The sequence below is a fragment of the Oncorhynchus gorbuscha genome, linkage group LG15, assembly GCF_021184085.1.
Source record: "Oncorhynchus gorbuscha isolate QuinsamMale2020 ecotype Even-year linkage group LG15, OgorEven_v1.0, whole genome shotgun sequence".
NCBI classification, from domain to species: Eukaryota; Metazoa; Chordata; class Actinopteri; order Salmoniformes; family Salmonidae; genus Oncorhynchus; species Oncorhynchus gorbuscha.
Window position 1 is genome coordinate 68,133,750 of NC_060187.1, and position 23,287 is coordinate 68,157,036.

At 40.8% G+C, this 23,287-nt stretch overlaps 2 protein-coding genes across 8 annotated transcripts in view; both read right to left on the minus strand.

Annotated features, from left to right (window-relative positions):
• LOC123997861 (aromatic-L-amino-acid decarboxylase-like) overlaps positions 1–4,175 on the minus strand; it is a 32,013-nt gene extending 27,838 nt beyond the window's left edge. The window contains exon 1 of the mRNA XM_046302482.1: positions 4,029–4,175. The gene's annotated coding sequence lies outside the window, so the exon portion shown is untranslated. The remainder of the gene's footprint in view (positions 1–4,028) is intronic.
• Positions 4,176–7,431: 3,256 nt separating this feature from the next.
• Positions 7,432–23,287, minus strand: part of LOC123997864 (growth factor receptor-bound protein 10-like) — a 90,149-nt gene continuing 74,293 nt past the window's right edge. For 3 of the 7 annotated variants that reach the window (XM_046302487.1, XM_046302486.1, XM_046302485.1), the window contains 12 exons: positions 21,767–21,923; positions 18,765–18,880; positions 18,134–18,208; positions 16,718–16,855; positions 16,281–16,391; positions 14,227–14,322; positions 13,910–13,984; positions 13,503–13,619; positions 12,731–12,797; positions 12,531–12,618; positions 12,258–12,351; positions 7,433–12,076 (listed from right to left, as the gene is read on the minus strand). In XM_046302487.1, the coding sequence (XP_046158443.1) occupies positions 11,930–12,076; positions 12,258–12,351; positions 12,531–12,618; positions 12,731–12,797; positions 13,503–13,619; positions 13,910–13,984; positions 14,227–14,322; positions 16,281–16,391; positions 16,718–16,855; positions 18,134–18,208; positions 18,765–18,880; positions 21,767–21,923 (1,281 nt within the window). In that variant the 3' untranslated portion in view covers positions 7,433–11,929. Of the gene's footprint in view, positions 12,077–12,257; positions 12,352–12,530; positions 12,619–12,730; positions 12,798–13,502; positions 13,620–13,909; positions 13,985–14,226; positions 14,323–16,280; positions 16,392–16,717; positions 16,856–18,133; positions 18,209–18,764; positions 18,881–21,766; positions 21,924–22,892; positions 23,207–23,287 lie in introns of those variants that run through there. The other 4 variants (XM_046302490.1, XM_046302491.1, XM_046302488.1 and 1 more) reach the window with 3 other exon arrangements.

Below are 23,287 nucleotides of genomic sequence, written 5' to 3' on the forward strand. Positions count from 1 at the left end.
ATACTTCTTTAGTAATTAATCTTCAACGGGTACAAGTTTATTTACATTTTTTATTTCACCTTTATTTAACTAGGTAGGCAAGTTGAGAACAAGTTCTCATTTACAATTGCGACCTGGCCAAGATAAAGCAAAGCAGTTCGACACATACAACGACACAGAGTTACACATGGAGTAAAACAAAAATACAGTCAATAATACAGTAGAAACAAGTCTATAGACGATGTGAGCAAGTGAGATAAGGGAGGTAAAGCCAAGTGAGATAAGGGAGGTAAAGCCAAAAATAAAAGGCCATGGTGGCGAAGTAAATACAATATAGCAAGTAAAACACTGGAATGGTAGATTTGCAGTGGAAGAACTTGCAAAGTAGAAATAAAAATAATGGGGTGCAAAGGAGCAAAAATAAATAAATAAATAAATAAAATAAATACAGTAGGGAAAGAGGTAGTTGTTTGGGCTAAATTATAGGTGGGCTATGCACAGGTGCTGTGAGCTGCTTTGACAGCTGGTGCTTAAAGCTAGTGAGGGAGATTTCCAGTTTCAGAGATTTTTGAAGTTCGTTCCAGTCATTGGCAGCAGAGAACTGGAAGGAGAGGCGGCCAAAGAAAGAATTGGTTTTGGGGGTGACTAGAGAGATATACCTGCCGGAGTGCGTGCTACAGGTGGGTGATGCTATGGTGACCAGCGAGCTGAGAAAAGGGGGGAATTTACCTAGCAGGGTCTTGTAGATGACATGGAGCCAGTGGGTTTGGCGATGAGTATGAAGCGAGGGCCAGCCAACGAGAGCGTACAGGTCGCAATGGTGGGTAGTATATGGGGGTTTGGTTGACAAAACGGATTGCACTGTGATAGACTGCATCCAATTTGTTGAGTAGGGTATTGGAGGCTATTTTGTAAATGACATCGCCGAAGTCGAGGATTGGTAGGATGGTCAGTTTTATAAGAGTATGTTTGGCAGCATGAGTGAAGGATGCTTTGTTGCGAAATAGGAAGCCAATTCTAGATTTAACTTTGGATTTGAGATGTTTGATGTGGGTCTGGAAGGAGAGTTTACAGTCTAACCAGACACCTAGGTATTTGTAGTTGTCCACATATTATAAGTCAGAGCCGTCCAGAGTAGTGATGTTGAACAGGCGGGCAGGTGCAGGCAGCGATTGGTTGAAGAGCATGCATTTAGTTTTACTTGTATTTAAGAGCAATTGGAGGCCATGGAAGGAGAGTTGTATGGCATTGAAGCTTGCCTGGAGGGTTCTTAACACAGTGTCCAAAGAAGGGCCAGAAGTATACAGAATGGTGTCGTCTGCGTAGAGGTGGATCAGAGACTCACCAGCAGCAAGAGCGACCTCATTGATGTATACAGAGAAGAGAGTCGGTCCAAGAATTGAACCCTGTGGCACCCCCATAGAGACTGCCAGAGGTCCGGACAGCAGACCCTCCGATTTGACACACTGAACTCTATCAGAGAAGTAGTTGGTGAACCAGGCGAGGCAATCATTTGAGAAACCAATGCTGTCGAGTCTGCCGATGAGGATGTGGTGATTGACAGAGTTGAAAGCCTTGGCCAGATCAATGAATACGGCTGCACAGTAATGTTTCTTATCAATGGCGGTTAAGATATTGTTTAGGACCTTGAGCGTGGCTGAGGTGCACCCATGACCAGCTCTGAAACCAGATTGCATAGCAGAGAAGGTATGGTGAGATTTGAAATGGTCGGTAATCTGTTTGTTGGCTTGGCTTTTGAAGACCTTAGAAAGGCAGGGTAGGATAGATATAGGTCTGTAGCAGTTTGGGTCAAGAGTGTCTCCCCCTTTGAAGAGGGGGATGACCGCAGCTGCTTTCCAATCGTTGGGAATCTCAGACACGAAAGAGAGGGTGAACAGGCTAGTAATAGGGGTGGCAACAATTTCGGCAGATAATTTTAGAAAGAAAGGGTCCAGATTGTCTAGCCCGGCTGATTTGTAGGGGTCCAGATTTTGCAGCTCTTTCAGAACATCAGCTGACTGGATTTGGGAGAAGGAGAAATGGGGAAGTTAACCTAAGCAATGTTTATTTAGTGCAGCACACATTGCCAAGAAGATCATGAAGGACCTCAGCCACCCGAGCCACGGCTTGTTGACTCCACTACCATTTTTAAAAAATACATTATTTACATTTGAGTAATTTAGCAGATGCTCTTATCCAAAGGCGACTTATTGTAGTAACTACATCTATTTTTCGTACTGGTCCTTCATTTACAAGGCAGACACAATACAGGTGAATCAAAGCTAGGACCAAGAGACTTCGCAGTAGCCTACGTTACCCCTTGTCACTGTCACTAGCCGGCTACCATTGGGTACTCTACCCTGCACCTTAGGGAATGCTGCCCTATGTACATAATAATTGAATGCTGGTCACTTTAATAAAGTTTACATATTATTTATATATAAACTGCATTAAATGTTTTATATATTTTATTTTTTATTATTGTGTGCTTGTTTGACATTTACTGTATTGATTGATAGGAACTAGGAACATAAGCATTTCGCTGCACCCGCCATAACACCTGCTAAACTGTGCACGTGACCAATACAATTTGATTTGAACACAGGAGCAGCATGACAAATACTACAGACTTATATTGTGAGTTGATGTATTGATCAGATAGATAACATAGTGAGGCTAATACAGGACAGAGAGGTGTTCTGCCCCTGACTGACCACAGTAAACACTGCTACTGATAGTCCCCTGTAATCCGCTCTAATGCAGGTGTGTGTGTGTGTGTGTGTGTGTGTGTGTGTGTGTGTGTGTGTGTGTGTGTGTGTGTGTGTGTGTGTGTGTGTGTGTGTGTGTGTGTGTGTGTGTGTGTGTGTGTGTGTGTGTGTGTGTGTGTGTGTGTGTGTGTGTGTGTGTGTGTGTGTGTGTGTGTGTGTGTGTGTGTGTGTGTGTGTGTGTGTGTGTGTGTGTATGACCCACTAAGTCTACTGCTCTATTTGATTGCTTGACAGAAAATTCCATTAGTGGTGATTAACCTAATCACCGTGCTGGTACACTTCTGGCTCTTTATGCCCTATCCAGACTCCAAAATGTACATCTCTAAACTAACATTCAGCAAGTGGTTTAGTGCAGGATTTCCCATGCAGCACCACGGAAACAAAGTGTCTAAAAGAGGTTTCTAATCTGTTTCCGTGGTGGCCTAATCTGAAATGTATGATGAATAACCCATGCAGGCTAAAAATGTAAGGTATGTAAGCAGGTTTCTTGCAGTGTTTACATATTGAAGATTTATCAAAATGGGGAACGACAGCCTACAAAATTCAATACATAAAGCTAACTGTAATAGAACAAACGCTCTGATTCAAATGACACAGATTAGAGGGAATTTCAAGAGCAATAGAGAAGCAAGAGAGAAAAAACCACAAAAGCAATTGCACTATAGTCTATCAAGCTGTTTACGAAACACCACAGTACATCTACAGAAGCGTATCATTCTGAATGCCACCCATGCATGCAACACTCAGAGACATATGAACATTGCCCTCTTCTCTTAGAACAAAAGTGCTATCTAGAACCTAAAAGGGTTATTCAGCTGTCCCCATAGGAGAACACTTTGAATAACTATTTTTGGTTCCAGGTAGAACCCTTTTTGTTCTACATGGAACACAAAAGAGTTTTACCTGGAACCAGAAATGGTTCTCCTATGGGGACAGCCCGAAGAACCCTTTTGGAATTTGTAAGAGAATTTGTAAGTGTGTGTACAACCCAACATAGTCATTCAGGTGTTGTTGTTTCTATCAATCCTCTCTGCCAGAGCTGTACGTATCAAGTTAAGGAGTGCTGATATAGGAACAGTTTTAATCTTTGGACCATAATGACAAAGATTATATATACACCGGAGGGACCTGATCCTAGACCAGAAATCTTACTATGATACTGTACATACAGCCCCTGGTGTGCATGTATTCTGCAGCCCAGTAGAGACCTGCAGTCCTGAAAAACCATAAGAGTATTAGAGCGGTGGGTGGTAGTAGGTGGTTGGCGGTGGGTGTACTCACGTTGTCGGGCACAGTCGTGGTCGGGTCCTCCTCTCTTTCAGTCTTCATACACAGTAGCAGTGTGCAGTGGTGTACAAGCAGGAGCGACGAGCACAGCTCTTTTATCTGCCCAGTGGCCCCTCTCAGCCAGCCAATGGGAGTGTGGCTCCTGGCCAAGGCAGTGTGCACAGGCAGGAAGGGCTGATTCACAAGGAGTTAATGAGATCCTACTAATTTTCCACACAGCCTGATCGACACAAAGGCTTAGTACACACCTGTTGCACGGCACTGTTATAACTACTATTGTTAATTGATATTACTGTTAGTATTACCACTTACCAATTAAGCCTCATAATCTTGGGTTTTGGAAAGCAGTTAACTGACAAGCATAATTTCAACCAATGGGGTGTAACTGTTTATTACCATCTATAAACCATCTATAAACTACTAATTTCACTTTTACAAACTACTTATAAACCCGGTTATGACTCATTTTAAATATACCGTTTCGGTTGATATTTGATATAGTGAAATCAATAAACCAAATATCTTTGTTGATTTGTGGTGGAAATCTGGGTAAAATGCATTACATTGATAAAGTAAATTGAAATAATGTGAACTATGTTGACTTTCTACATTTTTGCATTCATGGTTAATATTTTAGACTTAACCCACTGTCAACAAGCTAAAACTAGTTCCAAAATCTATGTGGTTATGCATCCTCTAGGGTCTGTGGATATCGTAATGCTTAAATACATATTTTAGTTTATACAGACTGGCCAGATGTCAATCTGATGAAAGACCTCAAGCAAGATAACCTGATACCTCGTCATCTGAAAATCAGAGTACATCTCAATTCTCATCTGCATAACCAGGATGTTGATTTATCTACATTCTCTTATGGGGCCTGGATGATTCTTATGCTGCATTCATAATCACGTGGCAAAGTGGTAATTACCAATTGTGAAGTTGAGAATACGAGTTAGATGAATTCACGTCCCTTGAACTTGAGAAACATTGACTAATGGTAAAAAAGCCATCAACCATACACTAAAAGTACAGCTAGTGCTCGCAAACAAATTAGTGTTCTCAAACCAAATTAATAATTAATGTTTTGTTGTTTCACTTAACTGCTGAAAATACTGCTATAGAGGTCATATCGTTAGTGGATTACGTCAGAGTTCAGCATGGGAGAAGTCGGAGCTCAGGGATAATAGAAGAGTTTCCTAGTAATTACCATTTGGAGGGGCGGTCAAGTGGATTTTTCTTTACAGTTGTATACTTGTATTTACTAATTTACAAGATGTTATTAACACAGCATTAGGTCTGTATAGAGTACATTTTCCAAGTCAAATTCTGTGCCTCTCAGCTCTTAACCGTTTTGTGCCAACATCTGTAATGCTTTTGAATGAATATTGATTGTTGGGACGTGAACAATCCTGAACATTTGAAAGTGAGTTCATGACATTTCTCTCTTAAAGGGGCAATCTGCAGTTGCTACATCATTTTTGGGATTTTTAAATGAAGTTAAAATAAGTAGCTTCCCACTGATTCTTGAAGAATATAACTCATAAATGCCTCATGAGCTTAATCCAACTGTCGTACCCCCACCAGAACCCAAAATATAAGCTTGTTTTACTTTAATGTTTGTAAACAAAGAAAATGTAAACAAACCACATGGCCTCAAAACAAACTTTAATTGCTATATCTTGGTCAGTCCTTGCATCCATAGCTGTCTATGAATTTGAGAGTAGTTACTCCAGCCGCATCCCTCAGCTTTTTACTGAAACATAGTGGGGAATATGCTTTGCTATTGTTTCAATGGATGATTGCCCATTTAAGTAGAGTATCAACCAATGGGGTGTAACTGTTTATTACCATCTATAAACCATCTATAAACTACTAATTTCACTTTTACAAACTACTTATAAACCCGGTTATGACTCATTTTAAATATACCGTTTCGGTTGATATTTGATATAGTGAAATCAATAAACCAAACCCCTTTGTTGATTTGTGGTGGAAATCTGGGTAAAATGCATTACATTGATAAAGTAAATTGAAATAATGTGAACTATATTGACTTTCTACATTTTTGCATTCATGGTTAATATTTTAGACTTAACCCACTGTCAACAAGCTAAAACTAGTTCCAAAATCTATGTGGTTATGCACCCTCTAGGGTCTGTGGATATCGTAATGCTTAAATACACATTTTAGTTTATACAGACTGGCCAGATGTCAATCTGATGAAAGACCTCAAGCAAGATAACCTGATACCTCGTCATCTGAAAATCAGAGTACATCTCAATTCTCTTCTGCATAACCAGGATGTTGATTTATCTACATTCTCTTATGGGGCCTGGATGATTGCTCCATTCTTATGCTGCATTCATAATCACGTGGCAAAGTGGTAATTACCAATTGTGAAGTTGAGAATACGAGTTAGATGAATTCACGTCCCTTGAACTTGAGAAACATTGACTAATGGTAAAAAAGCCATCAACCATACACTAAAAGTACAGCTAGTGCTCGCAAACAAATTAGTGTTCTCAAACCAAATTAATAATTAATGTTTTGTTGTTTCATTTAACTGCTGAAAATACTGTTATAGAGGTCATATCGTTAGTGGATTACGTCAGAGTTCAGCATGGGAGAAGTCGGAGCTCAGGGATAATAGAAGAGTTTCCTAGTAATTACCATTTGGAGGGGCGGTCAAGTGGATTTTTCTTTACAGTTGTATACTTGTATTTACTAATTTACAAGATGTTATTAACACAGCATTAGGTCTGTATAGAGTACATTTTCCAAGTCAAATTCTGTGCCTCTCAGCTCTTAACCGTTTTGTGCCAACATCTGTAATGCTTTTGAATGAATATTGATTGTTGGGACGTGAACAATCCTGAACATTTGAAAGTGAGTTCATGACATTTCTCTCTTAAAGGGGCAATCTGCAGTTGCTACATCATTTTTGGGATTTTTAAATGAAGTTAAAACAAGTAGCTTCCCACTGATTCTTGAAGAATATAACTCATAAATGCCTCATGAGCTTAATCCAACTGTCGTACCCCCACCAGAACCCAAAATATAAGCTTGTTTTACTTTAATGTTTGTAAACAAAGAAAATGTAAACAAACCACATGGCCTCAAAACAAACTTTAATTGCTATATATTGGTCAGTCCTTGCATCCATAGCTGTCTATGAATTTGAGAGTAGTTACTCCAGCCGCATCCCTCAGCTTTTTACTGAAACATAGTGGGGAATATGCTTTGCTATTGTTTCAATGGATGATTGCCCATTTAAGTAGAGTATTTGATTCTCTATAGTGGTTGTCTGCCATCTAGTGGGCAAACAGGGTGAAGTACAACCCCACGTACAGTTGAACATTTCAAGCAGACATTTCAAGCTAGATGGAAATATATAACTAAACTCATGGAAAGTTGCAGCAGATTTGTAATCCCATCTAGAAGTAGCATTTGCAATAGTAATCAAAAGAAACAGAATGATTTGCAACTAGAGTACAGTGATTTAAATGCATTTGTAATTACCTTGATGAGGACTTCCCTACCAAGACAAAACAGCACAGCTTAAATGAATAGCAATGTATTAATGTTTTATTCTAATTACAATAAACAGAACATATCAGTCCCTTATTTGTACAAAAATACCTGAAAAGGTTACAATTAAGAGATATAAGCCATTCAGTTATTTACAGATTGAAGCAAAGCACAGTATGAATACAGGATCTTTCTCTTAAAAAGAGATACAGGTTCTTGTTTTTTGTTGCATTCCCTGAAATACATAATCATTTATATTTATATAGATCTATATATATTTGCTTTACTCCTTTGTACAGTCACTATATCTTGCATTGTGACAATATATGCAAAGCACAAGAGTCATTATCGATCACTGGAAAAGGTTCCCATGAACGGTCCAAAGTCAGCTCTGGTTTTAGTGCAGAGAAAAAGGTAATCAGAGGCACCTGCTGCGTTTTAGGCTTCTTGAGACAAACAGACTTACACAAGAGAAAAGAGGACACCTTAAATCAACTGTGCTGTACTACTGTTTTGGAGAAACTACTGGTATGCTGAAAGAATATCATAAAGGCCAAACTACTTACTGAAGAAAATATTGTTTGGTGAAATACTATTAACCCCAAGTTGATCAACAGTACTACACAATGTATTCGTTGCACATACAAAATCCCACTGGTCTGACGAGATGACCAGTTTTCAACAGGCTCCATGTCAACCCTGAGCAACCCAGTTACATTCATTTCTCTGACATAAAAAAGTACATTTACTTAATTCACTTTCACCAGTTCACTACTTTGCAGGTGATTCAATGTCACTAGCAACATTCTACTAGTTCATAGCAAGACACTATGTGAGAGAACTGGCCTCTGATGTGAATGTTTCTGAATATGAAAAACACCTATGTATCTGCATCTGACAGGCCTAAACAGTTTAGTGTTGAGAAGTCAGTGATGGAGGAGTAGCTTAGGATGACTTGCAGGAACTATGAAAAGATGCCCAAGCCAACTCCAGTTCCATACCAGCAACATTTCAATATTACAGACATTTGTGAAGAGGTTTTTACATGAGAAACACATAAGAAACAAACTCGATATGCACATTAAACCAACTGATAAAAACCACTCAAATAAATCAAGTTTCTTCATTTCATAAGTAGTTAAGAGTAAGCCAATGCGGTAATAGTGATCTGTAACCTAAATACAGTGTTGCATCTACATGGTTTCATATGCTAATATGGTACATTGATTCAATACACAACTTTTACATGAGTTGCATATAACATTGTACAGCTAAGATTACCATCGGAGGAGGCAATCCTAACGGATTTCTACTGAAATAATTTTGACCAATGGGAAGATATATTGTCCAACGTTTTGACCTAATTTAGCATAGGAGTAGGAAACAGCTTTGGCACCTAACCTGCTCATTGTATAGTCATAATGATGCCACACCCAGAGCCCCACAGTAACATATATTATATATTCACGGCTCTGGTCACACCCAATAAACAGTGAAGTGTAGCTCTCAAAATTCCATGGAAAAGGTACTGCAGTGGGCATCTAGTGGTGCCATCACATCCAAGCCTTTCTCAATGGATAATACACACTATGCTGTGGAAAAGACTTGGCCATTTAACGTACTGTATACCAATTTGTTTTTTGCAATTGTGGCTCAAGTATTGTAAAGGTATAGCTTCACTTCTGACAAGAAACAAAGTTCTGATTAACGCACAGTTTAAAGAGTGAACGTTCTGTCAAATGGAAGACAACTAACTGTAATGGAAAGGGACAGAGCAACTGAACTGACAGCTCAAAAAACTATCAACTCATTCATTAATTATCTAGATATGAAATTTGTTCGGTTGACAGCATCATTGAAAGTCACACTGAAGAGGTCAAATATTTAAATATGTTTTACAAAAAATACTTTTTTAAAAGTAATCTAATTCAACCTGTGTGTTTGAAATATTCTTGAGGAGTTCATGTGAAAAGATTTCCTAAATGTAGAAGAATGTGTGAGAGAAAGGCATTAAACTGAATATCGATGTGAAACGCACTGTGACAGAAATATTAGTGACTTTTATTCCCCACACTTTTTCTACTGACACCAATTTGGAATGAAAACCATTAGGGAACACCACTTGAATGTTACTTCATAGTAAGTGTTGGTGATAAAATAGTTTGAGTGTTCAAACATAAAAAGCAAGAAATGAATGATAAACTATGTAATAGATGCTAAGTAATAATTACGCGGTTCAATCATTCCATGGTAATGATAAAACAGTAACGAACAGCACTGAGAAAAGAGCTACATTTCAAGTAATCACTCACATCTAGATAAATAAATACATTTGCGAAACAATACTTGAAATGATTGAGTCATTGCATCTTATTTTTTGAAATGTCATTGTGCAGAACTTGTAGATAGTGTGGCTAATATTCTGAATCTATCCAGCTTAAGACACCATAAATAAAATAAAAAGATGGCTCTTTCTTAATGTTGCGTTACAACATCTTTACAAATCTGTGTGTTCACTGCAACCTTGGACGAGGCTGGACAGTTAAAAACGCTTCCACTTCAGGGTATCATCCATTACTAGGGCTTCACAGTGTCTGTTCTAAAAACAATCATTCAATCACATCATGGAAAAGAAAAGCAACAAGTCCAAAATGAACAGACTTCAGTCTCAAATGGCACCCTATTCCCGATATAGTGCACTACTTTTGACCAAAGCCTTATGGGCCCTACTCAAAAGTAAGGTAATGCACTATGTAGGGAATACGGTGCTATTTGGGACGCACCCTTGGATTAAGAAGATGGGTCCTCACAGCAGATGAGTCGATTGATTCCAGTTGCATTCTACAGACAGACCGACCGTGGACTGTACACGTCAACTCTGAGCTAGACAGATCCCTCTAGTGGATCACAAGAGGTTGGTGTAGTGGTTATATTTCCCTGTGTTCTGACGGAGGGAATGCAAACAGGTAGGTTTAAAAGAAAACTGTGGCACCCTCCCCATTGGCCTAAGTTAGGTTTTAGTCATATAATCATAACCATGTCTTCAGAGTGCTTACAACATGGAATTACAGTCCACAAGATGGCCATATGCTTTCCAATGTTTTACATATAGATTATTATTGCATTGACACCAAGAGAGACCTAAGAGCAGAGCCTTCCTTGGCGGTTATGTTGCTTGTTATCACCTGAGGAGCAGCTTGGTAGCCTAGTGCCATTCTGAATACGTACTGTAGGCAACAATAGAAGGGTTGGTTATAGCACACAGTATAGGACTAGGCTAGCAGCGTGGACCTCAACAGCTACCTATTACGTGGACTTAAATGAGTGGATGAGACGGGGAGTGAATGAATACCTGTAGTAGTTTATATTTTGGGGGGGAGATCATGTGGTTGTATGTGGAACACCGGATGGTGGAGCTGATGATGGATTGATTTAACACTGAACTGGATGTAGTGATTTAGTTGTTGTTGTGTGACTATTAGAAATCTATACGCTCCAGACTACTGATAAGAAACTAAAACGGACTAAGAACACGTTTGATGATGCAGTACTAAAATGTTATGAACACAAAAGCCTGTGAGGTCACCAAAGAAAGAAAGAAAAGTCCTAAGAGAGTGGAATGAATGGATCCTGTGTAGTCCTAGAGCATCCTTCAGCTCCATCCTAAATTACCAGCTCCAGCCTCTCCTTTCCCACAGCTTGACAGAGACAGCTGGCCTCGTGATCTGTCTCATGATGTTCTTTTTACGAATATCAGATTGTCCATCCATCCCTCCAACACAGGAGGGATTTGCCCTTGTTGGTAACGAGAAGAATGAGACAGTAGAGGAATTCTTCTTCAGTCAGTGTGGAAAGGCCTGTTCCCAGTTTCACAAGCGCCAAACTAGAAAACAATCAGCTTTTCAGAAAAAAGGTTGTAGTATAGATGATTTGTAACACAAAAAATACTTACATTATGTAAAAAAGTGGCCCAGACTAAACAAAGTCCTGATGATTGGACAAGGATAATAAAAACTACTTTGATCTCATAAACTGTCACTAAACAGTGTCAGTGGATCAGAGCTTATTGGTGACTATGAATACAAACTTGAAAATGTTTTTGTTTTTTATAAGAGTTAATAACAACGTGGTGCAGCTTTTTGCTTTAGTTTTGCTTCTTTATCTCCTCCTTCCTTCAGGAACACAGAGGTCACTGAAGTCCACTAGAGTCCATCCTAACCCCCCAACCACGCCGTCTTGTTCCATCCGCAGTCCCTGGCAGCTCATGACACATCAACAACATGAGTTCATCACATCACCTTCTCCTAAAGAAAAAGTCTTGAGTTTGTTTTTAGGCAGAGTCCGGTCAAGTCATAGGTCAGGGGTCATAAGGCTACGAGGGTGCAGGGGTGCTTGAGTTTACAAGGCAGGACTCCTCTGTTGAGCTGGTAGAACTCCACCAGTTGGATCAGGTCGGTGAATTTGGTGGACCCGTCGTCAAGGCTGAAGAAGATCTGGCCGTCCTCTTCACACTGCAGGACGGACCATAGAGACAACAGTCAGGTGAGAACAACAGGAAGTAATGAACAACAAAAGTTACTTTACTCCTTAAAATTGTTGGCTGTTTTACTTGGTTTTCTAGTGTGCCTGTAGACATAAGAGAGAGGGGGAGGTCAAAGAGAGAAGCCCAGAGGCAAGGTAAAGCTCACTTACCGGTAAGATCTGGAAATGCTTAATTTTCTGGTGATGGCACAGTGTGAGGACAAAGGCCTTTGGGTTGCTTTGACTGTCCCTCAAGAGAAACAACCTGAGCAGAAAATCAGTCTTTGGTGAAAACTTCAACGTCTGTCAAATTTACAAATTTAAATCCAACATATGTTGGCATGTGGGCTGGACATTCTGAAGATGCAAGACACTTTAATAATGAAATAAATCCTGATCAAATATCAGGTTGGCTGTGTGGTTGCAGAGACTGAGGAGTCTTACCCGTCCACCTGGCCTTGTTGGTGGATCATCCGATGGGACTCTTCTCGCGTTATCCGCCCATGGAACCACAGCTGTGTTCTGTGAATAACTAGACGTGGAAGTGGAAAGGAGAGCTTTAGGACAGGTCAAGGCTTTATCTACACAGAATGTAGCCAACTCAAATAACACAGGGATTGTGAGAACTTATGTTGTTGAATTACCTGAGTTTAATAAACAGGGATGTAGTGGACTGGGACTACCTAGAATGTTCATCCGTTGACTTCTCTTCTGAGATACAGAACAAACAAACATGGATTAGTTTGTTAATAAAAAGGTTCTTCGTGACGGAGAGCATGATAGTTGTTGCACTCTTGCTCAGATTATTTATAAAATCACCAATGTTTCAGCAGTATGTTTTCTTTGAGACCATAAGGTCATATAAGCATTGTAATATCTTAATAACGTCGGAGTCGCATTGTGGTCACGTTGTAGTAACATTGCTGTAACGTAGCTACGTTGTAGTAACATTGCTGTAGCGTAGCTACGTTGTAGTAACATTGCTGTAACGTAGCTACGTTGTAGTAACATTGCTGTAACGTAGCTACGTTGTAGTAACATTGCTGTAACATAGTTACGTTGTAGTAACATTGCTGTAACGTAGTTACGTTGTAGTAACATTGCTGTAACGCAGCTACGTTGTAGTAACATTGCTGTAACGCAGCTACGTTGTAGTAACATTGCTGTAACGCAGCTACGTTGTAGTAACATTGCTGTAACGCAGCTACGTTGTAGTAACATTGCTGTAACGTTGTTACGTTGTAGTAACATTGCTGTAAAGTAGTTACGTTGTAGTAACATTGCTGTAGCGTAGCTACGTTGAAGTAACATTGCTGTAACGTAGTTACTTTGTAGTAAGGTTGTATTATTGTTGTCGAACCATTGTAATAGTAACATTGTAGTAAGGTTGTAGTAATGTTGTAGAAAGAGACTCACCCTCCAGGCATTGCCCTCCTCCATGGCAGCGCTCTGGGCCTCCAAGGGATTGTCGATCACCCTGCCTATCCTTCCTGAGAAATCCATGGCAACCAGAGAATTCTCGGACACACTCCGCTAGGGGGAGACAAAGCTGTGTCAATGTCAATATACATCCAATGTAGAAAATGCCCTGTTACAGTACTAGGGCTCTTTCTCAATTGTCTGTCATTGAAGTCCTCCTCTCTCCTCAAATGCACTGGACAGGGAACCTAGCGGTTAAGAGTGTTGGGCCAGTAACCGAAAGGTTGCTGGTTCGAATCACCGAAATAGAGGACACAAAGAATCAAGAAAGACAACCGAGAAAGAGGCTGGATGTTAACAACAGTTTGGCTGGCACCTGTAAGGAGCTAAAAGGAGAGGCTTACCACTGGTGTTGAAAAGTGTGACAGAGTTTTTCTCTGCTGAGGAATCTTGTAGTTCTGATAGAGGACTATTCCATACTGTGAAGAATAAGGAGAATATCCATAAATGAAAAGGTTTGCTTTTGTTTCAGTTAAGTAAACCAATATCAAACCTTCCAAAATATTCATCAAATTCATAAAGATAGATAGTTATACCATGCTACTTTGAATACTGACTCTCACAACAACCCAAGTGAACTGGCATCTGATACAACCCTCTGGTAATAACTGAGGCACTACTTTTGCAGTGTATTGAGGGCTTGTTGCCATGGCGTTGGTACCTTGAAGAGTCTGAAGGCTGTCATCCAGGAAGTTCTGCTCTGTTCGTCTTCAGTACACAACATCCTCAACTCTTTCAGCTCAGTCCTCTTGTTGGGCTGTCAATTAACACACAACAACCAATTAGAGAGACCAAATAAACACCTCATCATTAGAAACAACCATTCAGCCAGTATGGTTGTACTAAAACCCTCCTCCCTCGTACACTAACATATCCCATGAGATGATAGATGATCTTGTTCAGGGTTGGCGGGAGACTGTAATCCATTATTTTACCAGCAAAATATTGTAATCAGATTACAGATACTTTTGAAAAACTGGATGATTACTTATAGGATTACTTTGAAATTATTTGACACCTTTCTGTTATCTCAATGACATTCAAATCCGCCCTGATTAAGGTGTAAGTTTAAGTTTTTCCACCTGAGCGAGTCAGAGACCACTATGATGACACACCAAATGTGTTAGATGGATTGTGGGAAAAGAGCAGGAATGGGCTTTTGTAGGCTACAGTCCAAAGATTGTTCAACTTGAATAAATGCGTAGAAGTAAGGATGACAGTAGTGGTGTAGCCTACGGGCGATACGAACATCACGTATTATTGATATCTACATGGCACAATGATGTGAATCACACCACTGCTCTCTCTATTAGTTATTTACTCATTACGGATTGTGATTGTTGTAGATGGCTATTTACAAATGCTTACGTGTATTTGAACCCAATAATGGTCGAATTGAAGTTTAAGCTGCCTATCAATCATTGTTTTTGCAACCAGTTGACAGCGAGTTAAAAAATGCACTCCCTCAACAGCTGTATAGTGCGGATCCCAGCCTATGGAATAAAAGTTTGAGTTGCTCCCTTCTAAACTCCTCTGTGGTATTGTGCTCCATACTGTCAAAAACCAGTTTAATTTAAGAAGACCACGGGTGGGGCTTTTATTGCTCAATCTAATTTGTGCGGATTCAAAATGCCCATGGGCCTAATGGATACATGATCAAACTCACACACTTAGACTTAAACAGATGCAAATGATCCAGATACCAAAGTGTCACCAACAAAAACGTATACAATGAGGCCTATAGCAAATGCAGCATACGGCATACATTTTTTTTTTACATGCAAATAGCTCTTTTCGGGAAGCTCTCAAAGCATGCCATTCCATGAGAGCAGCATTTATTTATTTGACTTGAAGCAATGAGCCCAATCAGTCCTCCATGACAACATAAACAACAGAGTAGGGCTGGCTAATAAGTCCTTTGTTTTGGGGTTGTGCTCGGGTAAAACAATTTGCCTAATCTACACTTCCATATTTCTAGGTCTTATTCTTCAAGATAAAGGGGTATTAAATTAATTGGAATGACTAAATACTGTAGGCTAATTGTATTATTATCTGTATAAAATTAGAACGAATGGATTAGAAGAAGCAAACATAAAAAAACAGAAAGTAAAATGCAACATTCATTTATGGCCAGTCATGTAACCTCTAACATTGATTTATCCTGCAATATATGTTGTTCAATTGGTAATATGTTTATCTTCTTCTAATGCCTCTTAAGGGGAAAGTAATCTGCAAGTAATCAGATTACATTAATTACAGAGTTGAGGTAATCCAAAAGTGTCCAAAAGTTATGTTACTGATTACAATTTGGGACAGGTAACTAGTAACTGTAACAGATTACATTTAGAAAGGAACCTACCCAACCCTGATCTTGTTGCAGAATAAAATAGGATTTTGTTCGATTTTGGTTTGATTCTCTATCCATTTATTATATAGCCAGAAAGTGGGTCAACACAGAGCACACAATGGCAGCGAAGCCTGCCTCTCGTCAGGCATGTCTCAGCAAGATACAGGATGCTTACCAAATGGCAACCTATTCCCTATATAGTGCACCATTTGGGAAGCAGACACAGTCTAGACACGACACTGTTCAATAACTGTAATAGGAGACGGGTTGTCCTCCATAGAAGACAGTCGGAATAATAGACAACATATGAGCATCTGAATGACTTGCAATGTCTCGAGTGCAGAGGCCTTTCTTTCTCTTGAACGTACCTTTATACAGAACTCGTAGTCTGTCGGCGCACTGTGTAGCTTCTTGCCTGTTGTTACTGTGAAGACATTGCTGTCCTCCAGGTCTGCTAGTAACTGTAAATGCCTGGGCTCCTGTGGAGGATAAATCAATAGCCAATGTCATTTCATCACGAAGAAACTTAAGCCTGGAGGTAACAGAGAGCAGAGCTCCACTCAAATCAATAGCAGCATGTGTGGTTGTATGGGACATAGAGAAGGCAGGCCTCTCTGAGCAGCAAGAATGTACACAGATGATTGAGGCAAGCAGCCTCTTAACTAGCAACTAAAGTATTCGACTTTGTAGGCCATTACTAGCGCAATTTAAATGTGGGATATTGGCTCAAGGATTTGGCAATACAAACCTAACACTAACAGAGTTAGTGTACTAAGCATACAGTAGAAAGGGGTTGGCCAAATACCTTCGACGTTCCTTTCGTAGAAAAGTAAAGTCCTGAGCGTCTAAGGAACACGTACAGCTTCTTCCAGGATTTCCTGCCCATCTCTTTCACGTATAAAAAGCCCTGGATCTCAGGACAACTGCTGGAGTTCAAGAAATTCTGAGAGAAGGAGAGAGAGAGAAGAAGGTTTTAGAACAAACCAAACATCATCATTTTCATGGGGCTCGGAGCCAGAAAACAAACATTTATATAACGAACAATCTTGGCATTCTTGTGATACAAATTTTTATGAGCCACTTTAAACATGGGAGAGAAATGTTCAGACAGATGTTCTGTCTTATGTAACAGTATCAACCAAGACACATACACACTGTAGAGACAGACAATTCAACCAGGAGTTCTGATTCTGACAGCAAGTTGTTGCAAGAACTGAATGGAGCGATAAGATAAGCACCTACTGGTTTTAACATGCCCTGCAGAATACAGAACTCTCTCTGCCACATTCAGACACGGTCTCCTGACCTGACAAGACACTAATTAAAGGTGCAATACGTCACTTTTTGACGACCCGACCAAACCGACATAGAAATTTAAGTTAAGGATCTGACATTCTCATTGAAAGCAAGTCTAAGGGCTAGATGTGTTTTATGTGTGCCATTTCATTTGCTTCCCATTCTTAAGTTTCCGCTTTTACGTCTTTCACCCCCGGCTCTGTACACCACCACATTAATACATTATTTTTGGTCGTGGTTATTTTTGGTCAAAAGTTATTTTACAGTGGTTTAGACAGCAACCTGATTCTCTACATAATGACTGAAAGTAGGCTAACTATTAGCATTTTTGCAACCAGGAAATAGCATAGTGCACCTTTAAGTGATTCACTGTTTATGATCTGCCTTCACTGGATTCCTGGAACCGCCCCCCAGCCTGCTCCTTCAATCTGACCATGTCAGGGATGGTATCATTTTAAAAGCTTTCTGCCATAGTGGATGGATTCCAGTCATGGCCCTTTTAATAACGCTTTGTCACACTGCTACATTTGCAGGCTGAACATGTAAACTTCATTCCATTAGAGCCTCACGTCTTTAAAGGCACCATGCAGCTGCGCTGTGCTGCCTGGTGCAGAATGGGAGGATGTTGGCCTGATGCGCTGTGCTATAAAATTCAGTACGTTCCTTTACTCTCCTCTCACAGTTGCTCCCCTTCAGAAGCTGTAATATCTGTCTGTTTGTCTTTCTGTTAGGCACGCCTGGCCTGCGTGTGCAGAGACACTCGTATGTCAACAGAACATCAAGTGTTACAGTCTGTTCTCTGACAAGACATGTACAAGGAGGTCAAAGGTGATATTTTTGAAGGAGATCAGACACAGTACACAACACAGACTGGAGTATGCAGTATGCTGAGGTAGTGGAGTCTTTACGGTTCTATGGCACATACCTGTAAAAGTTGAGATGGTGGGATTGCACCATTTGTTTCCTGGCACCATGCAACCATATGCTCAGGAAAGAAATTCTGTTGGTAAGTGTGAAACGAAAGCAGTCGTTTAGCAAGGAGGTTGTGGGTAAAAGGAAACGCAGAAGGATAGAGGTGGAGGCCAAGAGATATTAAATGAATCCCCTTTCTCAAATGAATATGAAGAAAAACATTAAACAATAGTATTTGTCTCATAGCGTTTCAAACTGTTTCTTAAATAAGTATGTTTAGGGACAGTTTCCCAGACCCTGGTTTAGCCTAGTCTTTCTGAGTCCTGGACAGTTTTATCCACCAGTCTAACAGTTCATTTTTCTGAGTGTGAGTGGGTACATTCCTATAAAGTGAGTGAAAGATGAGGCCCACTTGATTGTGAGTGTAGTAGGATTTTTCTGGGTAATATGCTAAATTTAACAAGTCCAACCAAACATTCTCCACTCATTTAAGAAATGCATTGCTTGTAAATAAAAAATAAAATCCAGGCTGTTTAGCTTGTTATAACTGTTTACACATGTAGAGAATATAAATAGGACAAGGAAAAACTCTGCATGCGAGCTCTGGGATTCCTTGGAAACAAACGAACAAAAAAACAACCTACCAAAGGATTTCTGAAGAATTCATATTTGGCATAGTTCTTCCTGAACAGAAATCTGCCCTCGCTGGTCATGGATGCCTGCACTTGTACCACTAGCTCATGGTCCTCCAAGCACCTCTCTGTCGAGAGAGAAAGAAGGAGCTAGTTACCGAATGGAAGCCTACAATAAGGACACAATATCACGTCTTTAACAAGAAAAAGAACAGCATTGAAATCATTTTCATGTCCTGAACATTGGGTGTAGAGCAAACAATGAAAGAACAAGCAGTTCAGCCTATGAACTGAAATTTGGAATTGGGTTTACTTTCTGAATTGACCCCCCCCCCATCCTATAGATGTCTTGAGCATACATTCACTTCCCCCTCTCTCACACAAGTAGTGGGGCTATGCTATACAGGCCCTGCTGTCTGCCTGGCCCACTGACCCTGCCTGGCCCACTGACCCACTCACCCTGCCTGGCCCACTGACCCTGCCTGGCCCACTGACCCACTCACCCTGCCTGGCCCACTCACCCTGCCTAGACCACTGACCCTGCCTGGACCACTGACCCTGCCTGGCCCCTGCTCTCTCTGCAGGAACACATGTTTCACATCCAACTGTGGAAGCAGGATTCCTAAATAGATTTTGGCAGCAGGAAAGGAGACACTGGGGACTGGGGAGGAAGGGCCCAGGCTTTCTTGGACATGCAGTAAGATACTCACACTCATTAAAAGGGAGAGAAAGAGGAAATAGACAATGTGGACGTTTTCAGAAACTATGTGGGTAGTATCATACTGATGTTGCAACCTGGTTGGATTCCAGTCCACTTACATCCCAAGAAATGGAGAGCCAATCCAGCACCTCCTCTACCTTGCCTTTACTGAGGCTCTTTGGTGAGTCACTTCCTCTCTGACCATGAGTCAGTCAAGACCCTGACTCACTAGCTTAAAGCCTGTAGAGGTTATAACCCTTTGTGGGGGAAGCTGAGGGAGGGTCATTGGCCATTATTCTTATCAGCTATTCTATTCACCCGATGACTGACAGTGGCCCTCTCTCTCTCTCTCTCTCTCTCTCTCTCTCTCTCTCTCTCTCTCTCTCTCTCTCTCTCTCTCTCTCTCTCTCTCTCTCTCTCTCTCTCTCTCTCTCTCTCTCTCTCTCTCTCTCTCTCTCTCTCTCTCTCTCTCTCTCTCTCTCTCTCTCTCTCTCTCTCTCTCTCTCTCTCAGGAAACACCCCCACTGATTGTGGGGTTGTCTTTCAACTATCTCCCCTGGACTCCGCCGTTCTGAAGAGAAGATACGACTCAATGAGTCGTAGCCTTCTTTATACCAGGGAGTCAGGGACTCCTTCTCCGTTGTGGATCTGTGTCTCCCCTGTCTTTTCCAGTTTCCTCCTTAGCGAGGGGATTGGGAGCAAGGTTGGCAAAGCAACATATCTAATTGGCTGGATGTCATTCTTATACAACAAAGCCCATCTGGACAGGCCTGGTCAGATTAAGGAGCAATTGAGAAGAGTGACCTTGCCTCTAGTGGACTGGACTCACCATAGAGAGCCTGCCCTAGCTCCATTCAGGTGGCTTCTAAAGGTCAGATCAGCCCTGGTTCCTTTTACAACGAATGGAAGTTGTGTCCAAATGGCACCTTATAGTGCAATATTGTGCCTTGTAGTTCACTATAAGAAAAGAGGGCCATTTGAGATGCATCCATAGTCTGTAGAATTTTGCCATTGTAGAGGGATGATGTTATACTGGGTATCCCTACGCACTGACACCAAACCAATCAGAACAGATCATGTGACAGTATTTTTTAGAGATTTAGAGGCCTGTGCTTCAGATATGTAATATTGTTGTGTTCTAACTGCCATATAATGTTATTAGTTTGAAGATTTTGAAATATATATGCCATTTCCTTTGGGCTATAATGCGCTCGGGATATCAAAAGGAAATTGACGTTTATGAGCAAATTCTTTTCTTTTTACTTTCAAAACCTGGATAATTCAGACACATATCAATATGAATTACACCCTCTTCACATATGCAACAATAAACCTAAATAATTACTGCATATAATTGTTACCCTTTATGTTGTGCGTACATATTGGGTAGCCTATATTTCAGAAATACAGTACTCTCATTTTACCCATCTGCTGTAATGAAGATATAAGCCCAGACACAACTTGTGTTTTAGAATTGCTCGTTCCTTAGGGATTTGAAGTTTGGAGCATTCTGCTTCTCAGAACTCTTAACAAATCGCTGCAATGCCGCCACATTAAACATTCTACGTCTTGACTTACACAACCTAATATCAATTCATCTAACATTCAGTGAGACTAGCGTTATCCTGTTCAGCTATGGTATAAGCCCAAAGTAAAGTCCCTGTACAAATGTTGGCTAGATATACAGTAACTAGGTACCTGTATGAGCCAGTGATCGCAATTCCTGGTCCAGAATTAGATAAAAGAACATCTCTAATCATATTATTACACGTGACCATATTATGGTACATTCTTATCTCTAACTGTAAGTGACCGTATATCCGTTCTCAGGTACGGTAACAAACTAAGGTTTGGGCGGGTGATGTCAGGAGGGTTCCCGGTCCTGCACTAGGAGCCCGTTGTCTCAGACTACGTCGCAAATGGCACTCTATTCCCTACATAGTGAACTTCATCTAACAGGGCCCATAGCACTCTGGTCAAAAGTAGTGTACTATATAAGGTGCCCCATACACCAGACCCTGAAACCGTCTAAAAGACTAAGAGCAGGCACAGACAGGCAGCTAATGACTGTTAACCAAAATAATGATATACAAGACAAAATATAGGCTACAGATGTAGGCTATCTATTATTTATGATGACTCTTGGTTTCCATAGCGAGACCTCTGTTGACTTTAACATGAGCAGGAGAACATGTTCATTATCCAGTTGGCCTCTCACAGAGCAAGGGCCGAGGGGGGAGGGAGCGCTAGGCTATGTCCTGCCAGCCAGCCTGCCCACCAGCCCACCCATCCAGCGCACCAGGTTGCCACTTACCTAGTCCGAGGAGAGGGTGATGCTCAACAAGTGCCCAACTGTTGTCGTCCACACAATGGCTTTTGTATACGAGGAGCTGGCAAAGATCTCTTGAAGTCATGTCGGCTGGGATTTCCACTACTTTCCCCATGCCGTCCTCGCTGAAAATGTTTATAATCTAAAAGAGGAAAGAAAAGACCCTTTCATGTTAGAACTATTCCCAGACACAACTTCATAGGCAGACAGGCATAATTCAGATAGATGAGACGCATAGTTCAGGCGTAGACCGGCACAGTTTTACATAGAAAGCATAACTAGAGAGCACAACATTTGCAATATAATACCAAGAGCTAATTCACTTTCATTCATAACCATGCGTGTTTGATGAGCATCCCAGACATATACAATCCATTCTCAATGGCAGCGGTTTGTGGGAAAATATAGATTCTAAAATCATAAAATGTGACACTCATCAGAATTATACTTCAAGCTGAAATACTAAGGGAACTCTTTTAGTCCTTCAATCCACACCACCTGCTTCCATAGAGATTACCCACTGACTGAAAGATACTGCATAGAAAGATTGTGTATAGAGATACATTATATGTATAGGAAAATACTGTATAGAACAAGATACTGTATAGAAAGACACTGAAATAAACTGTATAGAAAAATAGTGTAAAGAGGAATATAGCACATTTATAGAAACATCAGATAAAGCCCTGATAAATCCCCCTGTGAGCACGGATCCTATTCCCTCTGGCTCCTCCAAGGAGATTTTAGTAGGAATTTAGCTTCCTTAGCCTTCCCATTTAGGCTACAGTACGCACCCTTTGAACATGAGGCCTTGTAAAAAATACATTCTCATTCCCTTCTCCAGCTATAGCTTCAATAAATTCAAAGCCTGACAACAGAACATCATATCTTCTTTCGACAGGAAAGAAAAAACAGATTCCTCCATTCAAGCGGGCTTCGATCCATTCTGAGCCTCTCACACATTCCCTTCTCGCTTGTCATATCTTTAAAAAAAAATAAGACAAATTATCTTCGACCTTTAAAGCAATTACTTTGACCCTCGTCTCAGCTAACCTTTGTCAGACTTCGGAGAAAAAGGGACAAGCGGTTAAATATGTCTCTAAGAGCTTACCTCTACGGCCTGTAATAGGCAGCAGTCGGGAGAGCACGATGGCATTTTTGGAGTGAGCCTGCCTCCACACAGACGAACAACCCTCTCCTCAACTTGGTCGAAAAAAAGACTAGTACAGCACGGTTCCTTTCTCTCTGTCAGTGCCTGCCTGTTATGGTACCTGTCACATAATCTCCTCTGCCTAGTGCAGGACAGAGCAAGCAGATGGCACTATTTCCAGTCCGGCTAGTTGACAACTTCCCTCTGCTTCTCTCACAAAGGGTTACAGCCATGGGCTTTTAGGTAGTGAATCAAACCACACTTCCTTAACCAATCATAGGGCCCGCTCAGGCTGATGTAATCATTCCCACACAGTCTCTCTCTCTCTCTCTCTCTCTCTCTCTCTCTCTCTCTCT